General features: G+C 31.2%; 2 protein-coding genes across 2 annotated transcripts in view; both read left to right on the plus strand.

Annotated features, from left to right (window-relative positions):
- Positions 1-2,993, plus strand: part of LOC139486633 (glycine receptor subunit alpha-3-like) — a 32,473-nt gene extending 29,480 nt beyond the window's left edge. The window contains exons 3-5 of the mRNA XM_071271560.1: positions 99-181; positions 546-677; positions 2,578-2,993. Of these exons, the coding sequence (XP_071127661.1) occupies positions 99-181; positions 546-677; positions 2,578-2,993 (631 nt within the window). The remainder of the gene's footprint in view (positions 1-98; positions 182-545; positions 678-2,577) is intronic.
- Positions 2,994-9,227: 6,234 nt separating this feature from the next.
- Positions 9,228-23,122, plus strand: LOC139485113 (glycine receptor subunit alpha-2-like). Its single transcript, XM_071269245.1, has 9 exons — positions 9,228-9,535; positions 14,190-14,292; positions 15,188-15,252; positions 16,609-16,676; positions 16,894-17,114; positions 18,447-18,529; positions 20,205-20,336; positions 21,914-22,299; positions 22,736-23,122. Exons 2-9 carry the CDS (start codon positions 14,219-14,221, stop codon positions 22,916-22,918), a joined length of 1,212 nt encoding a protein of 403 aa, XP_071125346.1. The 5' UTR covers positions 9,228-9,535; positions 14,190-14,218; the 3' UTR covers positions 22,919-23,122.
- Positions 23,123-25,736: the final 2,614 nt, after the last annotated feature.

The following is a 25,736-nucleotide window of genomic DNA, read 5'->3' on the forward strand; positions in this document are numbered from 1 at the left end:
AGTGTCCAGTGTTTATATACTGACAGCAGTCAGTTACAATGCTGGCTTCTTGCACTTATAGTATTATTTGTCTTGTACTTTTAATTATCTATATATAGAATAACTGGGACATTTTCTTGTGAGATGAATCTACAGAAGTATCCATTAGATAAACAGATTTGTTCATTGGGATTAGAAAGTTGTAAGTTTATTATATTTTTTTACAATTGAATAGTAGGAGGTAAGGTTCAGTGCAAAACGTATAACGTTATTGTATTAAATGATGCCATTTCTTATAAAGACATTCGTGGAAAATAAGTTGTATTTGTCAACGATAACTGTGTATTTACATCAATTTTGTCGTTATAACATCACTTGTTTTACATGGTGTTAAATACATTTCATTGTTTCTATTTTTTATTTAATTTCAATCATTTCGTTTTTCGTATTTTGAGGGGACAGATCTATATAAATTATGCCATGTTTTGTAATATGCTTCCCAACTGAGTCATTTGTGAGGAAAAATACTGACTTCTAAAGTGAATGTGAATGAAATAATTTTTCAGATGCGTATACAACAGACAACCTTGTATATAGATGGCACGACGATCCTATAGTGTACGACAAAGACATGTCTCTACCTCAGTTTCAGTTAGATGGAATAACAACATATAGCTGTGATAAAGTGTATCACGGAAGTACGTATGTATATTCTAATTGGCACAATGATAGCATACTAAACACATTTCAAGACAAAAGTTTAATATAACTTAAAGTATATAATAATATTAAAAAAAAAACGAATACTAGTATTTTTAACTGGTACAATGTCATGTAAAGTCGGTCTTTCAAGAAAAAAATAAAAACTTGTTTATTTTTTTCTTTCATAAAAAGTGGTTGACCAAACCAAAAAGGTGTCTGTAAGCAAATTCGACGAAAATTTTGAATTATCTTCAATAAAGAAAGATCAATCTGACCTAATAGTTTGAACCTCCAAAGAAGAATTATAGGAATATATATCTGAAATAATCCTAACATATTCTACGAACTACATGTATAATACCATAAATTAGCCACATACAAGTTATTTAAAACTTTCAAAAGTCAGAAACCGAGATAGTTGCTTTTAAATCTTTAAGTTTTAAAAAGGTATATATATATATATAATTATATAACCAGTGTTTGAATGATCATTTTGGTCTTTCCAGAAATAATTGTCGAGTTTACTTATTTAAATAAGTCTGTACCATGCTGTACGTTAATTCAAAGTAAAATCATGATAGTCGTGAGTTCAAGTTCAACAGTTATAAGTCAATAGCTTTATCTATGGAATATGACGTGTTTTTCTTAAGCGTTCAAAATGATTGTTTATACATGGTTCAAATATCACCAATCGAGTAAAAGACACATCACGTAAAGGAAAAAAACGGGGTTTATATGAACTTCAATAGATGCTAGACTGTTATAACTGTGTGTGTCAACATGAAATCGCCTGCAACAACAACGAAATGGATTCATAAATAAATCAGTCTTTGACCACATTTTTTTTCCCGACGTAGTTGGTATAGTTTCGGTTTGTCCCCTTTGAACTTAAGGACGCTTAAATATGGCAACGGAATACGCATGCTCGAAAATCTTTTCTGTGATTGGACAAAATGCTGTTATGGTGGGTGATTTGGATGTGTTTGAAAAAACGTCTCGTTAATTATATCGTGATGGAAAGCAAGTGAAAAACTATAAATATTTGTACTAGATCTTACAAAGATTTATATTTTTATTAAAATAATTGTTTCTCCAATAGCTCTTTGCATCCATGACAGCTGTTTATTCGGGACAATTATATAATTTTTAATGCAAACTTTGTTGTACTAACGTACATGACTTTTAGAACGCACCTACGCATGTGAGATTTCCGCGGGGTTTTGGTGAATGTAAACAGAAAGATACGAGGACCGAGAATACTGAACACAACAGAGAAAACGTTATTTAAATGGTATCTTTGTGCTTCTGAAGGTTATCGAAATGATAGTTTTAAACATATACTCAAATTTAAATACGTCCGATATCTTTTTTAAAGATAGTTCTTGTTATTTTTTGTTTTACAATGTATTTACGTATTGACCTTTTTTTTTATGGTAGGTATTTTTGTTTTATATTTTTTTTTTAAGTATTTGAGTCTGACACAGATTTTATGTTTATGTTTTTGTCTTTGATTTGTTTTAACAACAATGCTGAATGTACAGCGCCTTAGAGTAATTTTTATTTTTTTATATAGGGCGCTCTATATATTGTCATTATTATTATTGGCTAAGAATAATGAACATAATGCATACTTTAGACGATTCTGGTTGTGTCAGTTAAGTTCGCCAAATTAAAATTTAACATCCCTAGAATGCTCTCATATACTTTATGCGAAACCTATCAAAATGCGTACATCTTAATAGAAGATTTAATATCATAACATAGTTATACAACTGAAAACACAGTCTCGTTTTATAAAAAAAATAACGGAATTTATAGAATTAGGTATGACGAGTTTAAGGTCAATGATATATATGTGTTTTGTATTTTTTTGTATTTTTTTTTTCTGTATTTCAGTCATTGACAAACAGAAATATACGTGTCTGAAAATGGATATAGCCCTCACGAGAAATGTTGGGTACCATTTGACCCAAATATATATTCCGAGTTGTCTTATAGTCATTCTATCATGGGTGTCCTTTTGGATTAGTGTTGATGCCACACCCGCTCGTATATCTATTGGAATATTAACCGTCCTTACCATGACAACACAGAGTTCCGGTGCACGTGAATCATTACCAAAAGTGTCTTATGTTAAGGCTATCGACGTATGGATGGCTGTCTGTCTGCTGTTTGTATTTGGAGCTCTGATAGAGTTTGCCTTTGTAAATGTTCTATCAAGAGTTGAACGACGAAGAAAGCCGCCAAGGTCAAAACAGACTATTGAATACAATGAACATACAAATACTAAAACAGTAAGTTCTAAATTTTGATTTTTCATGTAATATAAAAGGCAAGATTTTCGGCTTATCTGAATGTTTGTGAGTGCAAATGCAGTCTACATAAAAACGATCCTTTTCATAATGAGGATAACCGTTATGTATGAACAAACACTATATTTTAGAATAGAAATCGCTTATACCAGTTGAAGCGGAAATACAATTAATACGTTGATTTAATTTAATCGTCACAATGTGAAATGCAAAAGCCGTAACCTTTCAGTTCTATTTTAGAGTGGCTTAGAAATTTCTGGATTGAAAATTCTTATTTTATCATGTACATAAACTGAACACGGGTTACTAATTTTTCATAAATTGAACAGGTCGAGAACTCTAGATTTCCTGACGTCAGAATATATTTGCATAGTAATTTCCCAAACACAAGGCCAATATGGCCTTGAAAAACTGAGCAATCGACTCAATGAACTACAATGCATTGTTGGCTACTACGAGTTTACTACCACTTGAAAACACGTGGAATTAATGGGTAAACTGTCAACTAATAAAGTGTCTTGGACTCTCAAAATAAATGTTTTTGTTCTGCTAGTAGGTTTATTGTAAAATATTTAACATAATCTTTAATTTGCATTAGTTTCATCCTTGGATAAAGTTCGTCTATTGCGGATTTTATTCCACAATATACCTCAGAGGTATTTTTATCGTTCGGCTGCTGTCTTATTGACCTATGTGCAATATTGCTAATTATTAAAATCATCTGGATCATAGTGGGTGCCAAATTATCTATTATTTTTTTTCTAAAACGTGCTTTGTTTATAGAAATAATCAGATGAGGTATGAGTGCCAAAATGATACATCTTTCCATCCAAGACACATTCTAGTAGAGTAAGCAATCATAGGTTCAATGCTGAAAAGTAAGCTAAAGGGAACAATTACAAGTGTAAAACAATCCAAACAACAACAAAAAAAACAACGGCCTAATTTTATATACACAAGGAGAAGAAATTTATCCAATAAATAAAAGAAATATGATAGGTTTAGATCCAAAGCTGCAATTTTCACAAAACATATCAAAGTTCCCACCTTGTTGCCAAGGCCGTAACTACCATTGAGGCAAGTGAGGCAATTGCCTCAGTCACTAAAATTTCGACAGTGATTTTTTTTGTGGTAATTAAATACGAAATATAATTGTCATTTGTTGTTCTGTCTCAACCTTAATTTCCATAACTTGTCATCATTCCTTTTAAATTATTCTTCCTGGATATAACTCAGCATCCCAACGGGTGAAGTTTCTCGATTACATCAACCTAGTAACGATAATCATCGTGGATCTCTGGTTAAAAACAGGCTCTTGCAGAAAAAATAAAAGCGATACTGAAGGTAAATAAGGAATAATTCTAGTAAACTATAATGCTGTTTGTGAACAGAATCTGAGTATTGAATATAATAACTTCATTGGAACTAATCCAAAAACGATAAGTAGACTGACAAATCAAGTACTTGGCATCGCAAGGGGACAGTCCTGTCTGCGTATTCATTTCTGCGTTTCACCAACTTTACTTGTTTACAGATAAACAATATATAAAGAATATGAAACATGGATAGATTAATTTTTATCCATGTTTCTTTAACCTTAAAAATTGAAAGAACATCCCGTATTCCAATTTGACATTATTGAGGAACGGTAGGACCTTTAAAACGGGATTTTATCTTTACTTATTCGGGACTACGGAATTTCATGTCTTTATATTCGTGATTTCGGAATCGGACACCCCCAACCACTAACCCCTAAATTTATAGATTCTGGAACTAACATATCTTACCACCGACTATTTCCAGAAATAATTTGATATCGCAGACCTACATGTAAACGAAGGAATCAGAAGAAGACGTCGATCATTATTTTGACCGCTAAAAACACAGTCTGCCCTGAAACGATTGAAAACTTGGGAAAGGGCATGCATGAGTGGCGAGAGAATGTGCTGTCTTGCCATGATTCATGTTCATCGCGATAAGATGTCAGCAGACAAATATTCTGAAACGATTTGACGAAACCGGCTATAGAAAAATTGGCTAACTCTACAGGCTGAAGCGATGTTTGTTCTAAGTTCTGACGACAGGCTCAAATTGATATTTGAATGTTTATCTGACATTAAAATTTAAATAAAATTATTAAAAATTTAGTGTTAGTGAATGTTTTTAAATATAAAAATTTATATAAAAAGTGTCCAAATTTAAAACATTGTCAAGCTCTCTTGAAATGCCTAGAATGCAGGATTTTGCACCATTCATTTCATACTCTCCCAACTTGAAAAATTTCGCCTCTCTTCGCCTCGCTTCGCTCGGCTCAATTATTTTGCCTCACTAAAATAAAAGCCCTAGTTACGGCCTTGACCTATATAGTTGGTTGTTATTGTGTCATTTTGGGAACTTGTGGAGATTTGTGTCATTTGCAATCATCTTTAAATAGTTACCGCTATAAAAACTGGTTATATGATAATATTTCCTGAAATGTTATGTATCACACAGAATTTGTTTGAATTTCAGAAATATAATTGATTAATACATTTTGCATGTTTTGTGTAGACTTGCTTAAAATTCTTGCAACATCATATCTTGTAAAATCGTTACAAATAATGAATAAAGCAAACAGAATATAATAACAATGATTTGTTTATTGTAGATAAACCGAGACAAGATGGCAGTTTTTTTCCTGTTTGTAAAAAGGAGTTTAACAAACAGAGAAGAAGCTAGAATTGTTGATAAACTTTCTAGAGTTATCTTTCCTTTGGTTTTTCTCACATTTAACGTCATATATTGGGCCGTGTACGCATTTTTGGAGCCAGATTTGCACCAGGGGAGATAAACGTCATGGATTTCCTATATAACAACTATATTAATTTTAATATATCAAAATGAATTGAACTTATATATCAAATGTTTTCCCACGAAGATCCCATTTAGCTGTAATCAATAACTGTATGATGTACAAACGAAATGTTCTCTTATCGTTTACTACTTATTTCCGTTTGGATTATCTTTGTCTCTAATACTGTTTAGCTTTTCATGATCAACAATTTACATATCACTTATGTTTAGAAATTTGCATTTTGCTTTTCATTTGTGTAATTTTAAAACTTGTGAATTTACTACATGTGCTGTTGCAACGTCTATTTCACAACTGATCAGTCATGATTTATTTACATGTGTTGCAAGCTAATGTCGTCATGACACTATTTTGTAGAGTCAATTTCTTGTAAGGTGCAAAATAAATGCAAAAAAAATAGGAGCATTCTCGTACTTGCATAGTATCAAATTGAAATAAATAGAATAAAATACATGTAGTTTAAAGTTTTGAACATTTTTTCAATGGAATCATCAAAGGAGGATGAGTGGAACTGTTTAATTTTTGAGTTTTCGATGTTGATTTTATTTTTACTGATCCCGTTTAAGTTAAGGCTTATATCTGAAAACTTTATTTCTGTAGGAGTTAAAAGAAACAGAAGATATCAAAAATCAACAATGATAATAGTTCAAGTAATAATATTTAGAATGCAAATGTTGAATATTTCAAAGAGCCAACAGCCCTATCATAAAGTAGAAATAGCCCAAGACCAACCATGGATATTCAACTCAGCAAAAATCCAGCACCCGGAGGCGGACCATTGATTACCATGACAATAAAGACATGAAATTAATAACAAAACGTACCAAACTTAATAAGATAACTACGGATTGAGTAATTAAAACCCGTTTAACTGCTTTCGTTTTTGAGATTTAAGCCTAAACATTGACGGGAAATATAAATATGGAACGAATAAAGGAGGGTGAGTTTGGGTAAATTCTGCCTCCTAGAATAAAGCACCCAACAGGAAAGTCTCAATGTGCGCAGGGTCCAATTGGTCCGACTTGCTATTAAATTATTTTTGGAATAAGTTGCAGAAATATAGAGATGCGCTCAATCAGCTACAGAGTTTTGTGTATTCTTGTTGAAAAACGAGTGATACAGCACCAACAAAACTGATAGTTTCATAGTTTGTAAAAGTTACATTTTCTTTAAATTCCATTTCAAAAGTAAAAAGAAAAAATGAGAAAAGTGAAACCAAAGAAAACATAATATACAGCTTGCCATAAAAACACAAAAAAAAATAAATAAAAATAAAATTACATATTATATACTAAAATGTGTACGATTATAAAACATACACAAAGAGAATAAGACCAACAAAACCAACAAAACCTAAATACATTACCGAACATCTTTTTAAAGTGTTTTTCAAATATTATTTCAACGTTTTCCTTTAGTTATCTTCTTGAGTTTATCAGTTTTGGTAGAATATAAATCAATTATAATCATTTAAGGTCAAAAAGCGATCATTTGAATTTTAGATTTGGGGCAATGAAGTTACCCCGGATCCGAAGATGTTTTTTTTCTTCAAATAAAACAATCTCGTTTTTATATAGATTAGACTGTTGGTTTTCCCGTTTGAATGGTTTTACACTAGTTGTTTTTGGGGCCCTTAATAGCTTGCTGTTCCGTGTGAGCCAAGGCTCCGTGTTGAAGGATGTACCTTGACCTATAATGGTTTACTTTTATAAATTGTTACTTGGATGGAGAGTTGTCTCATTAGCACTCATACCACATCTTCCTATATCTATAGACGGGCGTTCACGTCTAGATTAGTTTTACCTCATGTTAGCGTCAGACCTTCTTGTATTGATCTGATACTTGATAAGATTCAAAAATATTTCTATCCCCATCAATCCCAAAGATCTCTATTTACCCCCTTTTATGTATCTACTAAAAAAAATTATGTCATTTACATCAGAACATCAGAATATCTTATACGGTGGCTGTCCTTGGTCTGAATATTTTATATTCTTCGCCATACTTTATTGATCAATTAGATTTTCAACTGCTTTGATTAATTCGTAAATTGTATATCATATATCATATATTTCAAGTCAATATGATATGTCTACGACTCAAAATCGTCTTACAAAATCCAGAATATATATAAAAAGTATGTAAAAGAAATTTCAAATGGAAGAAGATCACAGCCGATAGTCCAAAATAATGGATAAATGAATGCATCCTCTTTTCTCGATACGACAATTAACGTCAAGTTGGGTCAATTTTAGTTCGTTCGGAAGATATTGAGAAACATCTATTGAACGAAAGACAATATTTAAATACATGTAATTTTATTTATAAACTAAAAATTGCACGGAGGCGTCCTTCAGCTGGCCCCTAAACAAATATATGCTAGTTCAGTGATAATGAACGCCATACTAATTTCCAAATTGTACACAAGAAACTAAAAGTTAAAATAATACAAGACTAATAAAGGCCAGAGGCTCCTGACTTGGGACAGGCGCAAAAATGCGGCGGGGTTAAACATGTTTGTGAGATCTCAACCCTCCCCCTATACCTCTAGCCAATGTAGAAAAGTAAACGCATAACAATACGCACATTACAATTCAGTTCAAGAGAAGTCCGAGTCTGATGTCAGAAGATGTAACCAAAGAAAATAAACAAAATGACAATAATACATAAATAACAACAGACTACTAGCAGTTAACTGACATGCCAGCTCCAAACTTCAATTAAACTGACTGAAAGATTAAGATTTTATCATATGAACATCAGGCACAATCCTTCCCGTTAGGAGTTTAGCATCATACCATCATAACATATATGAGAAGATCATAACCCGTGTCATGCCAACAACTGGTTTTTGAATAAATGTGTTTAGTTCCGATGCAAAGACCCTATAAGTGAATCAATATTAACGCCAAAATATGCAATCTTTAATGACCTGACAACAGTATCGTAACTACATCCCTTCTTAATAAGTCTATTCAAAGGTTTTGTTAGTTTTTGAGGTGAATACTGACACCTTTGTGCTTTATAAAGAATATTTCCATAAAAAATTGGATGTGAAATACCTGAACGTATCAGAAGTCTGTATGTTGGGCTATATTTACGAATGATGTCCTTATACCGATGATAAAATTTAGTAAATGTTTTAACTAGTTTGTGATATCGAAAACCCTGGTGTAATAATTTTTCAGTAGTACATAAATTTCTCTCGTTATGCATGTTGTTTTAAATTGTATAAACACTTCATTCCTACACGGGCTTATTTACAAAATAATGACCGTTCTCTTTTCATGTAATAACTTTGATGACATAACATATTATTTATTATTAATAACACAAGAGACTAGATAATTGAGTATGTATGAGTAATGTTTGTACTTATTTCTAAAATGCAAATAGTCCGTTTAAAATAACGTATTGAATTATTGATGCAGTTAAACGTCCTACTCCTCCATCAATATTCCATTTGTACAAATTACCACAGCTGGCATGTAAAAGTTTTCAACAACAAAGAGTTCATTAAAAAACCGTGTTTATTAATTTATAAACCTGATTAAAATGTATATGTATCAAGGATTGTTGATATGATGTTCATCATCAATTAATAAAACAGTATCATTTACACAAACTCTGATATAACGTGTTGTGTTCAGGAAATTTATCAATCATCTCGTAGCTGTACAACACAGAACAAGTAAGTTGCTTTTAATATTATGCATTGTATCTTCTAATTCAAACAATCAAATCTAAATGTATCTATACATATGGGACGTTTCCTATGACTTAGCTACATGTAACATATACTTTAAATTTGATTTATAACTTCATATTTAGATCTTGACAATTTTTCATTTTAGAATGATAGTAAAGTTTTAGTTCGAAAAATTAGTTGAAAAGAAACATATGGTCCGGAACGAACTTCTTCTTCTAGCACTCTCGAAGACATAGGATTGGAACAGTAAACACACCTTTCGTTGTAAAACTAATACATACATATGATATTATTAATCTATATTTTCAACATCGTCTTTTAGAATAATTTCCTAAAGTGAAATTATACTTTCTAATTAATCAATAAGTAGGATGATGCATTTGGGTGGTTCAGTTTGATAACCAATTGTTATGTAATGTCATACAGGTATGAGGGTTGCACAGCTATTGTTTGACCCAAGATGTGTCCCATTATATACAACTAGTGGAGGGGGGCCTCGGTTACTGAGTGGTCAAAGTAGTTTAACTACTGTATAACTCGCCGGTCAACACTAAGGTTGTTAGTTCGAACACTGCCCGAAGCAATGCGCTCGACTCCAATTTACAAAGATTGTCATTTTTCCTGCCGGAAATCTGTAATTCTCTCCGACTTCCTCCACAATTAAAAATACTGACCACCACGAAATAGCGAACAGTGCTTCATGAAAGTGGCATGACACACCAATCAGTCAATTAATCAAATAGCGGAATTCCATTTCAATGGCTAACGTCCATTGCGTTTTAATGTCGATACCGAAGCGTTGTTATGTTATAGCCTTTTTTAATGCTACAACGTATAACTTTTTCGTAGAAGCTCGCAATTGCAAAATTAATAACTTGCAATAAAAGCTTGGCGATTCAAAGCTGATTATTTAGAAAATAGTGTTGGGCAAGCGTAATAAAAACAAACCAAGATAAAGATAACAAATGTCATACAAATTTTGACTTTATTTGAAAAAATATGTTTGTTGTCTTTTATTGAAATCTTGGAAAGGCCGACAGTTTTGTCCTGTTGACATACATTGTGTACCCTTGAGTGATTTAATATAACTACCTGTCCTTTTTATCAGCCTGGTACACATGTATGTATCATTTTGTCTTTTGCACTAGAAGGGTTTGTCCTTTTCCTTCTGGATCTGTTTGATTCAAATAGTTATTTTAATAAATCGATGAAACGCATTACATGTTAATTGTTAGATAATCAAACAATTGAAGCAATAGAACAAATGTCCTTACAATTGAGGTGCTTCTCCGAAAATATGTTATGTTTGTTTTGGATTTTTTATGTCATCTTTTTTATGTGTGAGTAGAAATACGTAAAAGGAGAGGTATAACACCTTGTAAGAGCCATAATAATGGTCAACGGCCACAATTTATATAAAACATTAAAACATAAAGCCAACTCCTATAGTAGTACATTGTAATAGTTTACCCCTACAATAATTGAAATAATACAATGTGACCCCCTATTACTTTGTTTCCTTCACATAATCAGAGAAATACCACAACTATTAGACGAAGTCTACCTTGGAAAATGTCCAATGCTGACAAAGAAGTTGTTTACAAAACTCTTTTAATAGTTTACAAAGCATTACTATCTATCTGATTTTAACCCTAAGTTGTAAAATATAGATTGTTTCAATTATTGATTGTATATAAGTTGCAAAATATGACAAACTTTTTCAGAGCGTGAACAATTTATACAATATATAGGTTCTCCGAAATATGGGGTTGACCAGGGTAAAGGGTTGAAAATTTAGAACCCTGAACATTAAGTATTTAGGAAATGCAGCTTACAACCTTCAACAATTAGCAAAATGTTTAACGAATACATGTATCTGCCTCTTTCTGACTGTTGCATTGCTTTTTATTGAATATGTGTCGCAGATTGATTTAAACATTCGTTGAGTAATCAATTAGTTCATATGTGCACAATTAAATATTAACAGACCATCCGATTATTTCAAATTATTGTTAATAACTAATTCTTGTCAAATATGAAGGCTAATAATCAATATTGCGATAGTTTTTACTCAATTAAATGCGTACGTTAATTCATTGTACTGATAATGAATAAAACTTTGTTATGTTACAAACGCCGACCTAATCCTGTATATATTGAACAGTAAATCGCTTTTGAGTGGTCTACAGATGCTAAAATACACCTTTCTTAAATTCTATACACCAATCAAAATAATCGTCTTTCTTTTTTTATCAACTATTCGACGGCTGCTGGCGTTAGTTTGAATCAATCGTTTATAACCTTGAAAATGTAACTCACAATCTGGTTAAGGATTTTTCTTTATACATGTATATTCAAATCTTTTAGTAACGACAAACGAATGAATTATGGCAATAAGAATGTTTGATATGATAGCTGTACTTTTTCATAGACAACATTTATATTCGCCATGCAGATTCGGTTTATTGCAAATTTTATAGGAATTCCAATGGGGGCTACTTGTGCTCTTCTTATTGTTGACCATTTTTGTATTGTTCGAATTGCAATTTAAAACCAAAACAAATCCATCGAAACATTACCTGATACAAATATGCATCGGAACTAATACAATCGAGAATGGCAATTGGGAATGTGTCAAAGAGACAACAATCCGACCAAAGAACAGACAACAGCAGAAGGTCACAAACAGGTCTTCAATGCAGCGAGAAATTCCCGCACCCTGAGGCGTCCTTCAGCTGACCCCTAAACAAATATATATACTAGTCATACTATGGTGACCTTCTGCTGTTGTCTGCTATATGGTCGTGTTGTTGTCTCTTTGACACATTCCCCATTTCCATTCTCAATTTTATGGTATAACACTTTTAATGACGATTTCAGTATGATCACTCAGAAGATTAGTCCTGTTGAATGAATTTACTTAGTAATTAAAGCTTACTGATTGCAATTGCAATTGTTATCTATATATCATTTTGATTTCCTATTGTTGGTTATCCGTTTTATCGTTCCACTGGTACAATCGTATGGTGATAAATGTTTCGTAACTTGTTCGAATAGCTCGTGTATTTAATATCGTATTGAAATTAACGAAAAAAAACTATGTATTATGATAAATTATCAAATTAAGGTTTTTGACATCACAAACTTGTCAGCACTTTTACTAAATTTTATTTTCGATACTACATCATTCGTTTTAATAAATTTACGTGCAGATATCTTAAACGTGCAGCTATTTCATATTCCATCTTTAATGTTTCTATTCTACATCAAACATTTGAAAATGTTGTCATTCACGCAAAAAGCTAACTAAACCTTTAAAAAAACACATTTAAAAGTGATAATCATGTTAAAGATGGCAATACGTTTGAATTGATATTTTTCACTCAAAGCCTCTTTGCATCGAAAATAAACACATTTTATTGCTATTGCATGCTATGGGTAATATTCCTCGCGTGTAATTTATGATTGCGTGATAATAAACCGCTAACGGGAAACATTTTGGTCATTTCATATGATGAGGAGATAATCTTTCATTCTCTTTCATTAAAAGGTCTGGAGCTGGCTCGTCATTAACTGCTAGAAGTCCTTGTCAATTTGTTTAGTTTATTCTGTTAATTCCCAATTCAATCGGCATTCCAAAGCATGCGGCTGCGACTCAGACTTTATAAAACATCACAAGTATCTGAGCAAAAAGCTGATGAAGCAGGGTTACATAAAACAATATCTTGTCATTTTTCTATAAACGATCATCGGACGATACCAAGACTTTGGGGATAAACATTTATTATTAATATCACAAATAATACACGATGGTCCTGGAGTATGTATTCTAAGTCTCATCTTAATAATTTGTGATAGTGTTCTTTTATTTGTCTTCATAGATAATCTTTCTTATTTTGTCTTTGTGAATAATCATTCTTATTGTATATTCTGTATTTGTGGTTATATCTGAAGGGTAATCGGGAAGGTTTAAAATCTAAAGAATAAAAAAACACTTTAACCCGAAACATTTTTAGACCTGTCCTAAGTCAGAAACATCTAGCCTTTGTTAGTCTTGTAATTTGTTTAAAAACAATTGTATGTTTCGGTGGGTTTTCTACATAAACAAATGGCTGTACCAAGTAAGGAATATAACAGTTCGTTTGATGTTTTTGAGCGTTTGATTTTACCTTTTGCTTAAGGACTTTCCGATTAGAATTTTCCCCTGAGTTCAGTATTGTTGTTATTTTACTTTTTAGTGTTGCATCAATTTCGCTATTATTCACTATTGTTAAGAAGCTGATATGCGACCGGTTGCGGGATTTTTCTCGACGCGCTGAAGACTTCAATGTGGCCTTGTGTTGTTCTTGTGTATTTGTTTAGGTTATGTCTCTTGAACACATTTCCATGTATCCATACTGTTTCCATTTCCAATCCAATTTATGTATTCTACAATATTCAGAATTGGACACAGTTATTTATTTTTTCAAACGGTAGGTTTTAAAAATCAGCAAAAAGAGGAAAAATGCACACTCTTTGGCAATGACACGCATGTAAGTTTTTTTTTACATGTATCACTTTTACAAATTAAAAGTGAAAAATGGACCTTGAGAATATTAAAAAAAAATTTAAAATTAAATCTAACTTTCCTTTTCAGGTATTTTTTATGTTGTCATATTCTTAATAATGTTTATCTATGTGTACTTGCTTGGTTTGATAATAACCATAAGAGCGTACCAGCCAGTAAACAATACAGAAAGGTATTTATTTATTTTGTCCTTAATTGTTGTATATGGATAAGATAAGATAAATTTATTTTATTAAAGTGTCACGTATTGATCTTACACAATAGTAAAATATTTACACAAGTACAATCACATAAAAAAAAATCAACACCCAGCCTTAAAAGACTAATGAGACACTATATGTTATTTGTTTGATTTTGTGTCTGATTGTTTGATATAAGTAAAACCTTTTCTAATTGTATATATTGTTTGCTTACTTATTTTTGAAATGTACAGAACAAGTTGTATACACATGGAGAATGAGTGAAGGACACAATGCTAACTGTTCGATATATTAAAGTTCTAGTTTCTGTAGCAGGAATAATTTTGGCATGTTTGGTGATTTAGTTTTCATATGAAGAAAAAAGAGGCAAAACATACTAAAGCACCTTTGAAAACTTGTTAGATGAATAAAGGCAAACATGAAATTTGTATCTTCGATTCCCATTTTTATAGAAAAAGCTCTGTTGAATGAGATTGTGAAGTCCGTCTTTCAACTAAGCATGGGAAATAGTAATGTAAAGCGAAAAAAAATCAAAAGTCTATTAAAATATTGCTGCAAAATGGCAGATAAATTATCCCTTATCTCGTAAAGTTTTGTTTTGAACAGACCCTCATCGTTTTTTTTTACTAGATGTAAGTCATGATATGCGTATGGCTTGTTTATATTTGTGGTACCCTTTAGTTCAATTTTGATATGATAGTTGCGTTCAATATAGTCACCAACATTAAGATTATTTGTGAGAGAAGGACATCATTTATATAGCGAAATGTCAGAGGGTAGAATTTAACCTTAAAACTGTACTTGATACTTAATATACAGATGTGTTTTTTTCTCTGATAACCAAACATGTTGTCTATTTTTATTCAGAGACTTGGTATTAAAAGAACTCTTGAAGAATTATAATTCTGCTGTTCCACCAAATTATAATAACGGTGAGTTTCTCTTACTTCTAAGTGTACAGTTTCCAAAAACTTAAGGTGAGGAAAATAGTACAAATCATTAAATAGTTTTAGATGTTATTTCAATAAAAATACAGTAGATTATGATAATAACATAAATACCATAACGAACATTGCTAGGACTAAGCCATAACATATTCACAAGCAATGTTATCAATATAAAGAGTTTGGACACAATAGCTTTTAATTTTACTGAATCAGATCTTAAATACTCAATGATAATTAAAGTTTATATACAATTATACAAAAATCTAACAATTCTTAGTACAGTAGTTGCGTACATAAGCTGCTTGTCTTTTGTCTTTAACATAATTTATGTTTAAATAAGCAACAAATACAAATCAAATTAGTATTCCAGGTTCATATATTGTAATAACAAGTTTTCATGACAACCATTGACAATCAGCAAATGTCATTTATATGTCGAAGTACTTTACGGATATTATGATGGATTACTGTTCAATTTGTCCGCATATCTATACGGATCACGGACATAATTTGAATTACCCATAGGATTTCTTTCTATCGACCAACCTATATATTCATATATATGTATCCGTTGTTTTATTTTTTGAAATGTTAGTGTGTGCAAGGGAAAAAAAATCGTTCACTAAGAGCGAGACTATTAGTTTTAAAACCACAAGTATTAATATTTACTTTGTAAATCAAAGTGACGATTATTATAATTTGTTCGAATACAAATTAAATCACTAAAATCATATTTTGTTTTATCAATAAGGAGATTTTTTTTGAAACACAATGTATTCCTGTCTTTTTAAATAGCATCATTGATTTAAAGTTTAAATGATGCAATATGTGACATAACTGTGAAATACAAACTATAGTTTCTCAAGTGGGTACAGAACAGCCAAGGGAGTTAACTCTTAAAAATCAAATGAGTTTTAACCAAATACTGTTAGTTTGGAGAAATCAAGATTTTTAACGATCAAAATTAGTGTTTGTCAATAAGATTAACGTTACCAATTTTCCTGCACCAGATGCGCATTTCGAAAATACATGTCTCTCCAGTGATGCTCGTGGACAAAAATATTTGAAATCCAAAGCTTATATAAAAGATGAAGCCCTTTAATCCAAAATGTCCAACAGGTATAGCCAAATCCGTGAAAGGAATCAGAGCTTTGCATGAGAGAGATAAAACTGCAGCGCTCTATAACCGGTTCAAATTTCTAGAAATTTTTATACTTAAGTAAACAGGTCAAAGTAAATCTTTTGTCAAAACTTTATAAAAATTAAACTAGTCAAATCTATTTTAGGCAAAGTTTTGGAAACCCCCTAAAATATGCAAATATTTTCCTTTATTCATTTCAGATGAACAATTGAGAGTTGAAATACAAGTTTACATTTTGAGCATCGATTCCATCAGTGATTCATCTAAGGTATTTTTTTCAAGTTTGATTTTAATCAATAATAGGCAATTTCTTTAAAACAAATTTACATTTTTTTGCTTTTTAATACCTTTAATGATTCGATAATTAAGACAAACTTTTAATTAATAAACCTTTTTTCATTAAAAAAAACTTCATTTTGATTAAAATTTTGATTGTTTTTAAATTGGTTTTTATTTACGAGTAACTGTAATTTATTTATTTATAGGATTTTGGTTTAAGCTTTTTTCTGCGACAAAGATGGAATGATTCTCGTCTGATACATGATCCGAGACTAGGCACATTTCAACTAAGTAAACAATCCATGAATAAAGTATGGGTACCAGAATTGTTTATTCTAAATGAAAAACGTGCAGCCCTTCACAGAGTATCTACGCCTGATAAACTATTGCATATCAAACCTGATGGACTAATGTATTACAGCACCAGGTACCCTTTAATATAAAATGTTTCTATAATATTGTAATTATTACCATAAGGTAGCCAGTATATATCTATGTAGCACTCAGAAACTTGTCCATCCCCTCAAACATGTCCGATATCTCTAAACTTGTTCATATGACGTCAATGAACTGCAAACTATGTCTAGGTACTAACATGCGCCAAAAACATGTTGAACTTCTGGTTTTTGAACGCCCAATTGTGTTTAATTTTACTAAACAGGCCAAACGTAAGATCTCATTTTGAAAATGAGCAGAAAGTACTTCTGCACGAAGTAGGTATTGCAATAACTTCATACATTATTAAGACATTTAGGCATCATCCGAGAATATTAGTACAGTAAGTTCACGATGTACAAAACTAGTAAAATGCACTGTTTTTGTTTGTTTCAAAATGCGCATGACATATTTACCACAAGGCATTAATTAATCAACAGGCCATAGTAAATAATGTGTTATAATGTATTCACAATATGAATAACCGGTGTTGGATAAATCAATGCTAATACATGAAATCGTGTTTAACAGTGAAGCACCAGGAAAACTAGTTTTTTATTGTGAAAAACCTCTATTTGAACTATGAAATAATAATAATTATATTGTTAACATATTAAAAACAAGCGCTGAAACTAACAATAACTTTTTATTGTGCGATTCTTTTGTCACCTGGTGTATGTTTAAATGAAAGCATAAGTCACTATGCACAGTGAAGCATTTATTTGACATTAGTCTTTACTGATTACTACTCCTTTCCTCCTTATTTCTAAAGGTTTGGGTTTAAGAATCGACCGAAACCAAAGTCTTTTTTCGTAACCAATGTCGTAACGTATTTGCCTTATTAATAAGTGCTTTTGGCACTTGGGGGTTTTTAGACATTCAGACGTTTTCATTAGGACACATTTTAGCAAATAACAATTATCAGACACGTTTAGGCGATTTATGATTTAAAGGACACGTTAATGCGAGATACACCCGTTTTGAGGAATGGATACGTTTGGAAGTGTTACATATATAACACATGGCTGAGTGGGTGATAAAGCAGATTGTTACTCCTTGAAAAAAATTACAACCAAGTCGAACCCGTCAATTACTGTTTCTACAATAGCCGTAATCTAATTTTTGTGTATATGCATTACTTTCTAATAATAAAAACGTTTACGAAAACCTCAGTTCGAGGGCGCTCGGATTTGTAGTTGTTGAATGGTTTTGCTATGATGAACGAAAACAATGCATTTATATAAATATTGTGAGTAGCACATATGAAAGAATAAACAAGAATACAAACGGTAACTATATATAAGACTGTAATATATCTTTATAGAATATCTGGAACATTCTCTTGTGATGTAAATCTGTTGAGATATCCTCTGGACCATCAAATGTGTCCTTTAACAATTGAAAGTTGTGAGTATACATTTGTATATCAATATGTTATTGGTGTAATATTTGAGAAGACACATACATCGTTTGCATTACCGACTGTTAACGAATTTGATGTTGTGTTAGGGTTAGATAAATGAGAGTCAATTATCAATTCGCTATTGCATATATACTTTACATGAGTAGCATGACAGGTTTCAGATGTTGAGTAGGATATTCTCACCTATATGAGCACTTGAGATCACAACCGGTTTTCGGAGGGGTTTGTGTTACTCATACTTTAGTTTTATGTATTATGTTTTGTTTATTTTGTTTGTGATTTTGTCGTTTTTTTAATTCATGTCATGATATTGTAACGTCTTTTTTGGGATCATTAGTTTAATCATCGATTTGGCGTCTTTCCATCTCTTGATAGAATGATGTATTTCATAATCTTCAGTGTGAAAAAATTTCTACATAATGTCTTTACTCGTTGCAATCAAGCAAACATCTTCGTAATACTAGTAAGTAACATTTAGTTCTAAGAATTTCTCAATTCCAAAGTAAATTTCAAATTTTGACTTGGACTTTTTTTCAGTTCAAACTATATTTTTTCCTATTTCTAATTCTAAGATTTCTTAGTTAAAGATTAGATTTTTCCTTCAAACTTTGCTTTTTTTCGCAAAGAAATGTTCATTGTACATAATGCGATTCCGTAAATTGAAATATGACCAATCCTCTGAAAAAGACGTAACTATACAATTGCTACTAGATTATATAGGCAACACAGTACTGAGTACCATTTCATTTGATATCCTAGATACATCGTTTGAGATTAATTTAATATATGAGGTTGCTGGTACAATGTATGCAAACTTTTAAGTCTCATTTCTTTGATGTGTTTATTTAAAACTTGTGATAGTTATAACTGATAGCTTTTTGTTTACATAAATTTCATTAATAAGAGTAAAATCACAAAAATACCGAGTTCCGAGGAAAATTCAATACGAAAAATTTCCAAACAAATGATCAAATTATAAGCTCAAACACATCAAGTATGTGGAAATAAACTGTCATATTCTTGACTTAGAACAGGCATTTTCGTCTATATAAGAAATGGTGGATTAAACTCGGTTTACCGAGCAAAATTGATCCTTGTTTGAAATCAGTCATAATGTGTCTCTTTTTTTATCTCTACGACGGATATGTTTCAATAATCGTAACATTACTACAACACTGAAAGTGACCTTCTGAAATAGACTTATCACCGTTTTTATATTAACACAAGCAACACTAGGGTTGCAACATTTGGAGCAGGATCTGCTTTTACTGCCGTAGTTCTTGTTGCTCAGACTATGGGTTGCTTTATTGTTTTCTCTACACCATTCGTCTGTTGACATCTTTTCATTTTATAGCACAGTTGATTTTTGACTGGTGAGTTTGAAAAAGTATTGTTTTAATTTTGTTTTGTGAAATTGTCTCAAAATCATTTGGAAAGGAAAAGTGTAGGTTGAATGAAAATAAGATTAAGCTAACGTGATATATTAGAAACCTTACAATATTCACACAGACGCATTTTTATTGAATTTTTCGGCTGAAAGTATTACAATGTGGTTAATAAAGACAAATTGTTTCTAATCAGCAATTTGTTGATGATAACAGCTTGTTATTAGTATCACCAATGACACCTTTAGTACTTATCTGTTTTTTTTTATTACAGATGGATATACTTCAGAGACTCTAGATTTACAATGGTATAAAGAACCAGTAGAAAAGAAAGACGACATAATTTTGTCTCAGTTCAGCCTTGGTTGTGAGAAAACAATTAAATGTGATAAAGTATATGCAGGATGTAAGGTTCATACGAAAAAATATGTTTTCAAACTCATATATTTTAGCGTGTTCAGGTCTGTTGATTATTTAGATAAATTCGAGCAATCCCATATGTCGAACACATTTGCAATATAAATGGGAAGTCTATTTAGCTATTCAACAAGGTTTAAACAACCATTTATGCGTAAAATGCGTGTACCATGTCGGCAATATGAAAGTTGTTTTCCATTCATTCTGTTTGTTTGAAAATGTCTTCAAGTAACATTCGATGTTGTCTGTTTTTATTAACTTTCCCTTTTTTAATTCATTTCGTGGTTCGGTATTTTTGTTTTAAATAAAATACGTGTTTGATATTTAGAATATGGATGAATTTGTGAGAACACACTTATATTTTAAGTAATGCATTTCCATTATCAAAACTGTATGTTAGAAGTTTGCTTTCATGATAGTTTTAAAATTATAACAAAAATACTTGAAATTAAAACAAACAATACCCACCACAACCGAGAACATAGGCGTTACAATAATAAACAACAGCACGTGTTGTAAGTTTAGTAGCTATACGCGGTTAGATGAATCAGTTTAACGTTCGGGAACACATTTCCGTTTTTCAAGTCGTAAACGCGCATAATTTGGGAAGAAGGATAAACTCATACGTTACATTTAAAAAATATGTTAAATTTTTTGCAGAAATCATTTAGTGACTTTTTACGACTATAATATTATCATAATATTACGCCGAGTTAAAAACGAAAACAACTCCGTTTTCGTCATAATATCAGTAGTTGAACTAATGGCTGTCGACATTCGCATAATGTGTACATTTAGAGAACACTAAACCGTTAAAAATACAATCATTAAATGACGTAAACCAACTTTGAAATTGATCGAATATTAAATTATATACATTGGATAAAGGTGCAAGCTTTCGGATAATACCAAAAAATTAAATCACAAACATACCAAACTACGAAGAAGATTTAAAACAGAGAAAATGGTGGATTAAACCTGGTTTTATAGCTACATAACCATCCCCCCACACACACACACTTGTATGACAAAACAAAATACTATGCGAAGAGAGACTGAAAATAACACACATAAAAGGATGGATAGAACACCAACAAAAAGAATTTGTCTTGTATCCGTAAAGATACTCTTCATAATTACCATGGCAATCAAACATCCAATGATGCAATAAACAGTATTTACGTTTTCTTTGTATTTACATGTTTAGTGTTTAAATAAAATCCCTTGACTGTTGATAATCATCGTTATTTTAATGCAAGTATGTAAATGAAATATATACGAGAAGCTGCGTTGTACACATGAATGAAAAGATAATAACGATACACCAAAAGTCATCTAGAGGGTAACATACAGTCTTCAACATTTCCTAAAATTCAAACAATAACAACTTTAAACACTATAAAAATTAACATTCATGGATTATGTGAGTACACGTGTAAACTTTAACTGTGGTGAAGCATTGTTTTGTAAGTTAATTTGATATTATAACCTTACTGTTAAATGAATGACAAGCCTTTACCAGATGCAAAATTGTTATTTAATTTCAATTTTAGTATTATTTTACAGTGAAGTTTTCATGTGTTCAAATGAACATTAAACTGGATCGTCTGTACGATTACTACCTGATTCAGACATATATACCAACAACTCTGATCGTTATCCTGTCATGGGTTTCTTTTTGGATCAGCATTGACGCTACTCCTGCAAGGATATCACTGGGACTACTTACAGTCCTCACCATGACAACACAGAATACTGGATTACCACAAGTTTCATATTTCAAAGCAATTGATGTTTGGATGGTTTCTTGTATGTTCTTTGTGTTTGCAGCATTGATTGAGTTTGCTTATGTTAATGTTTTGTCAAGAGTGCGATTGCGCAGGCAAACATCTGTGGCAGACAATGGTGGTTATGATAATGATCAAAGTCCAAGAAAAAGAGTCCCGTCAAAGGTAAAGTGAACTGTAGAACCTTAATACATGTAATGATAAAACAAAATTTTACAATTACATTAAATGCCCATTTATGAATTAAACTTTCTCCTTTTGATCAAAATATACATATACCCTACACCATGTACACCATATGGTCATATGTTTTGCGATTAAATAATGCATTTTATATGTCTACTGATAATTATATATGAATGATGTCCTTTTGTTTTGGTTTCGTTGACATGTACCCCACATATGTTTTAAAAATTGACATCGATTTCGAATTCTCTGTAAGATTTGTAAAAAAATATCCTTGTTGAGTAGCATTCTTAACTCATAGACTGATAGCTGTTTTCAAGCTGTCTTATCATAACTATCATATTACGTTTCGTGACACTTGCCTTACTTGTCCTTTAATTAGTTCTAAATAAGCATATTTTTGTTATATTTTTAGAACGAATATCATGGATGCAGGTTCAACATATGCTTTCAGAATATGGCAAATAGAGAAAAAGCTCGGAACGTGGACAGAATATCACGAATTATGTTTCCTTTATTTTTTATATTGTTTAATTTGGTTTACTGGATTGTTTACCTGTTTGTCTTAAAAACTAAAGCAGACATACAGCCATGTTAAAAGATAAGAATGTTATTTTAAATTGTATAATTCAATTTACTTCATTTGCAATTTTTCTAACATAATGTATGCCCGTATACTGTATTTAATAATACAATAATATTATGATTATTATAAAATATTATTGTGCCAGAATGTTAACTGTTTGTTCACATAGTTATACACAACTTGTCAAATCATGTACAATAATTAAGATAAAACAAATACACAATATTGTATATATATATATATATTATTAACTGTTTAAAACTATTAATGTAAAATCATTCACAAATAACGAATAAAAAAGAAACAACGTCGTTAAAATTCGAGCTGGTGTTTAGAATATTTTAAAACAAAAATAATATATTCCCCGGAATTGTTTGACATAAGAAGACAACAAGATTCCGTAAGCGGCTTATCTGGATGTGGTGTCAAGTAAATGTTGTTTAAAATTATGTTGGGCTAAAAAATATAAATTTTGTATGTCATGTTTAATCACTAAGTCTTATTTAAATCAAAGTTTGCAGTTTCATAAAAAATGTTTACACTTTTCAGTTTGATTTAACCTACGTTTACAATCAAAGTAGTATATGCGTTGTTATTAAGGAATTACACGACGACTTCGTGTCTTATTGTACACCAAGGTAGATAAATCGTATTGCCATAAAAAAATCTATAATATACACAGTTTAATTGGTATAATGGGACATTGTATTAAAAGATCAGTTCATCAAACAACATAGCTCGATAAAACAAATAAAACACTTTAACCATATAAATCACTACATCAAAATGTGAATGTCATTTGCAACTGTTATATGACAAAATGGACTCGGCTTTAATTTGACAGAACGGTGGGTTTCATCTAAGGACCCGTTTAGACAAATATGTTTTGGCAATAACAGGTATGCTTTTAACATTTGAAAATTTCTATCTTTTTCTTGTACAAAATTGAACTTTGGTGCAATTTCTCTTGATCAATATCATTTTGCCTGCACCTTGATTGTTAAATGAATGTACAGTTTTAACATTTTCATAATTACATCAATACTTTGAAAAAACAATTAAAAAAATAATTTTTAAATTGTAGTTTCCTGTCGTCATTTCCACATAATAATTATAATTGTGGAGAATTTGGTATTGCTTACAGATCGTCATTAAGCGGCAAAGATATATACCCAAGATATTGGCGAGATGTATAGAGGGACGGTTGGGATTTTACAAAACGAGTTTAAACCCGCAGCATTTTTGTGCCTGTCCCAAATAAGGAACCTCTGGCCTTTGTTAGTCTTTTTTTTTTTTTAGTTCATTTATATGTTTTTGAGTTAATAAGTATGACGTCCATTTTTACTGACCTAGTACACAATTTTATTAAAAAGCCAGCTGAGGACCAACTCCAGGTGCGAGATTTTCACGCTGCGTTGAATTGGTGGCCATCAACTATTGACTTCTCTTTGGTTGGGTTTGTTGTCTCTTTGCCATATTAAGTAGTATTCCCAATTTCCATTCTCAATTGTATTCAACATTTACTATTTCAACTAAGATATTAATGACCACATTAATGCCATGGTAAATACCGAAAGGTCTAACAAGTGCGCGAAACACTAGAAATAAAAACTAAACAGAGACGACACAAAACCCACAAAAAAACTAGAGGAGATATTAGGTGCTCCCGAAGGTTAAGCATATCCTGCCGCATTAGTAGTACATGCACCAATACAAATCTAGGAATAAGTCTCATAAGATGATGCTGAAACCGAGATAAATATAAAGGAGTTTTAGTAACAAAATTTGAACATATAAGTGCTCATTGATTTTCCATAACATTATATACACATGGAAATTTTCATATACAGAAGCTGTTGGTTAGTTGCTACATAAATTGAAAATTTCACAATTGGAAAGCTGAAATTATCACTTAGTCGTTGAGTTTTGTTCGCAATCGATCATCACTGTCAATTTTCTAAATTTAATCAAAAATTTGTTGTTAACTAGTGTCTCAAGTAAGTGGAGGGTTTTGGGGGCTAGCAAACAAATTTCACCACGTTCCTTTCCATAAAAAGTAAAATCACATTAATACTGATCAAGAACTCCTATGAGAATTCAAAACGAAAAGTCCCTAATCAAATGGCTAAATCAAAATCTCAAACACATTAAACGAATGGATAACAACTGTCATAATCCTGACTTGGTACAGGCATTTTCATATGTAGAAAATGGTGGATTGAACCTGGTTTCATAGCTAGTGAAACCTCTCACTTGTATGACAGTCGCATCAAATTCCTTAATATTAACAACAATGCGTGAAAAAACAAACAGACATGAAAGGTTAAAATGTCAAAAATAAAGCAGTCAACGTTGTGTTAAAATCTTAATCAATTCAAAAACATACACATATGTAACAAAAAGGAACAAAATGGCTATAAATACCAAGCATATGAAGCAAAAATTCAAGACAAGAATTCAAAAATGTAACATAGTACAATAACACAATTACGGGATGTATAAGTACAGAACCACATCATATATGCAACAAAGAAGCATAAAAAGGCATAGAGACGACGCACATAGCAAAAATAAAAGAGAAGTAACAATCAAATTTTCGAGGTAACATCAAAAGGCATATAGACAAAAAACATTAGCAAAAATGAAAAACAAGAATTCGAGAATATCATCAAAAATAATGACAGGATGTACAAATTATACAAGTATCTTGATAATAATAAAAACAAACACATATTCAACTATGTATCTGTCCTCAGTCTATAAAGCAGTAGTTTTCGTTAATTGTTTTCACATAAATCAGACTGTTGGTTTTCTTGTTTGGTTTGTACTG

This window comes from Mytilus edulis, chromosome 8, assembly GCF_963676685.1.
Source record: "Mytilus edulis chromosome 8, xbMytEdul2.2, whole genome shotgun sequence".
Lineage (NCBI taxonomy): Eukaryota > Metazoa > Mollusca > Bivalvia > Mytilida > Mytilidae > Mytilus > Mytilus edulis.

Excerpts from the sequence above, each read along its gene's own strand:
- LOC139485113 (XM_071269245.1), top strand. The coding sequence starts at position 14,219 with ATGTTTATCTATGTGTACTTGCTTGGTTTGATAATAACCATAAGAGCG. Across the intron at positions 14,293-15,187 it reads CCAGTAAACAATACAGAAAG|AGACTTGGTATTAAAAGAAC; the intron begins GTATTTATTTAT and ends ATTTTTATTCAG. Across the intron at positions 18,530-20,204 it reads TCCTTTAACAATTGAAAGTT|ATGGATATACTTCAGAGACT; the intron begins GTGAGTATACAT and ends TTTTTATTACAG.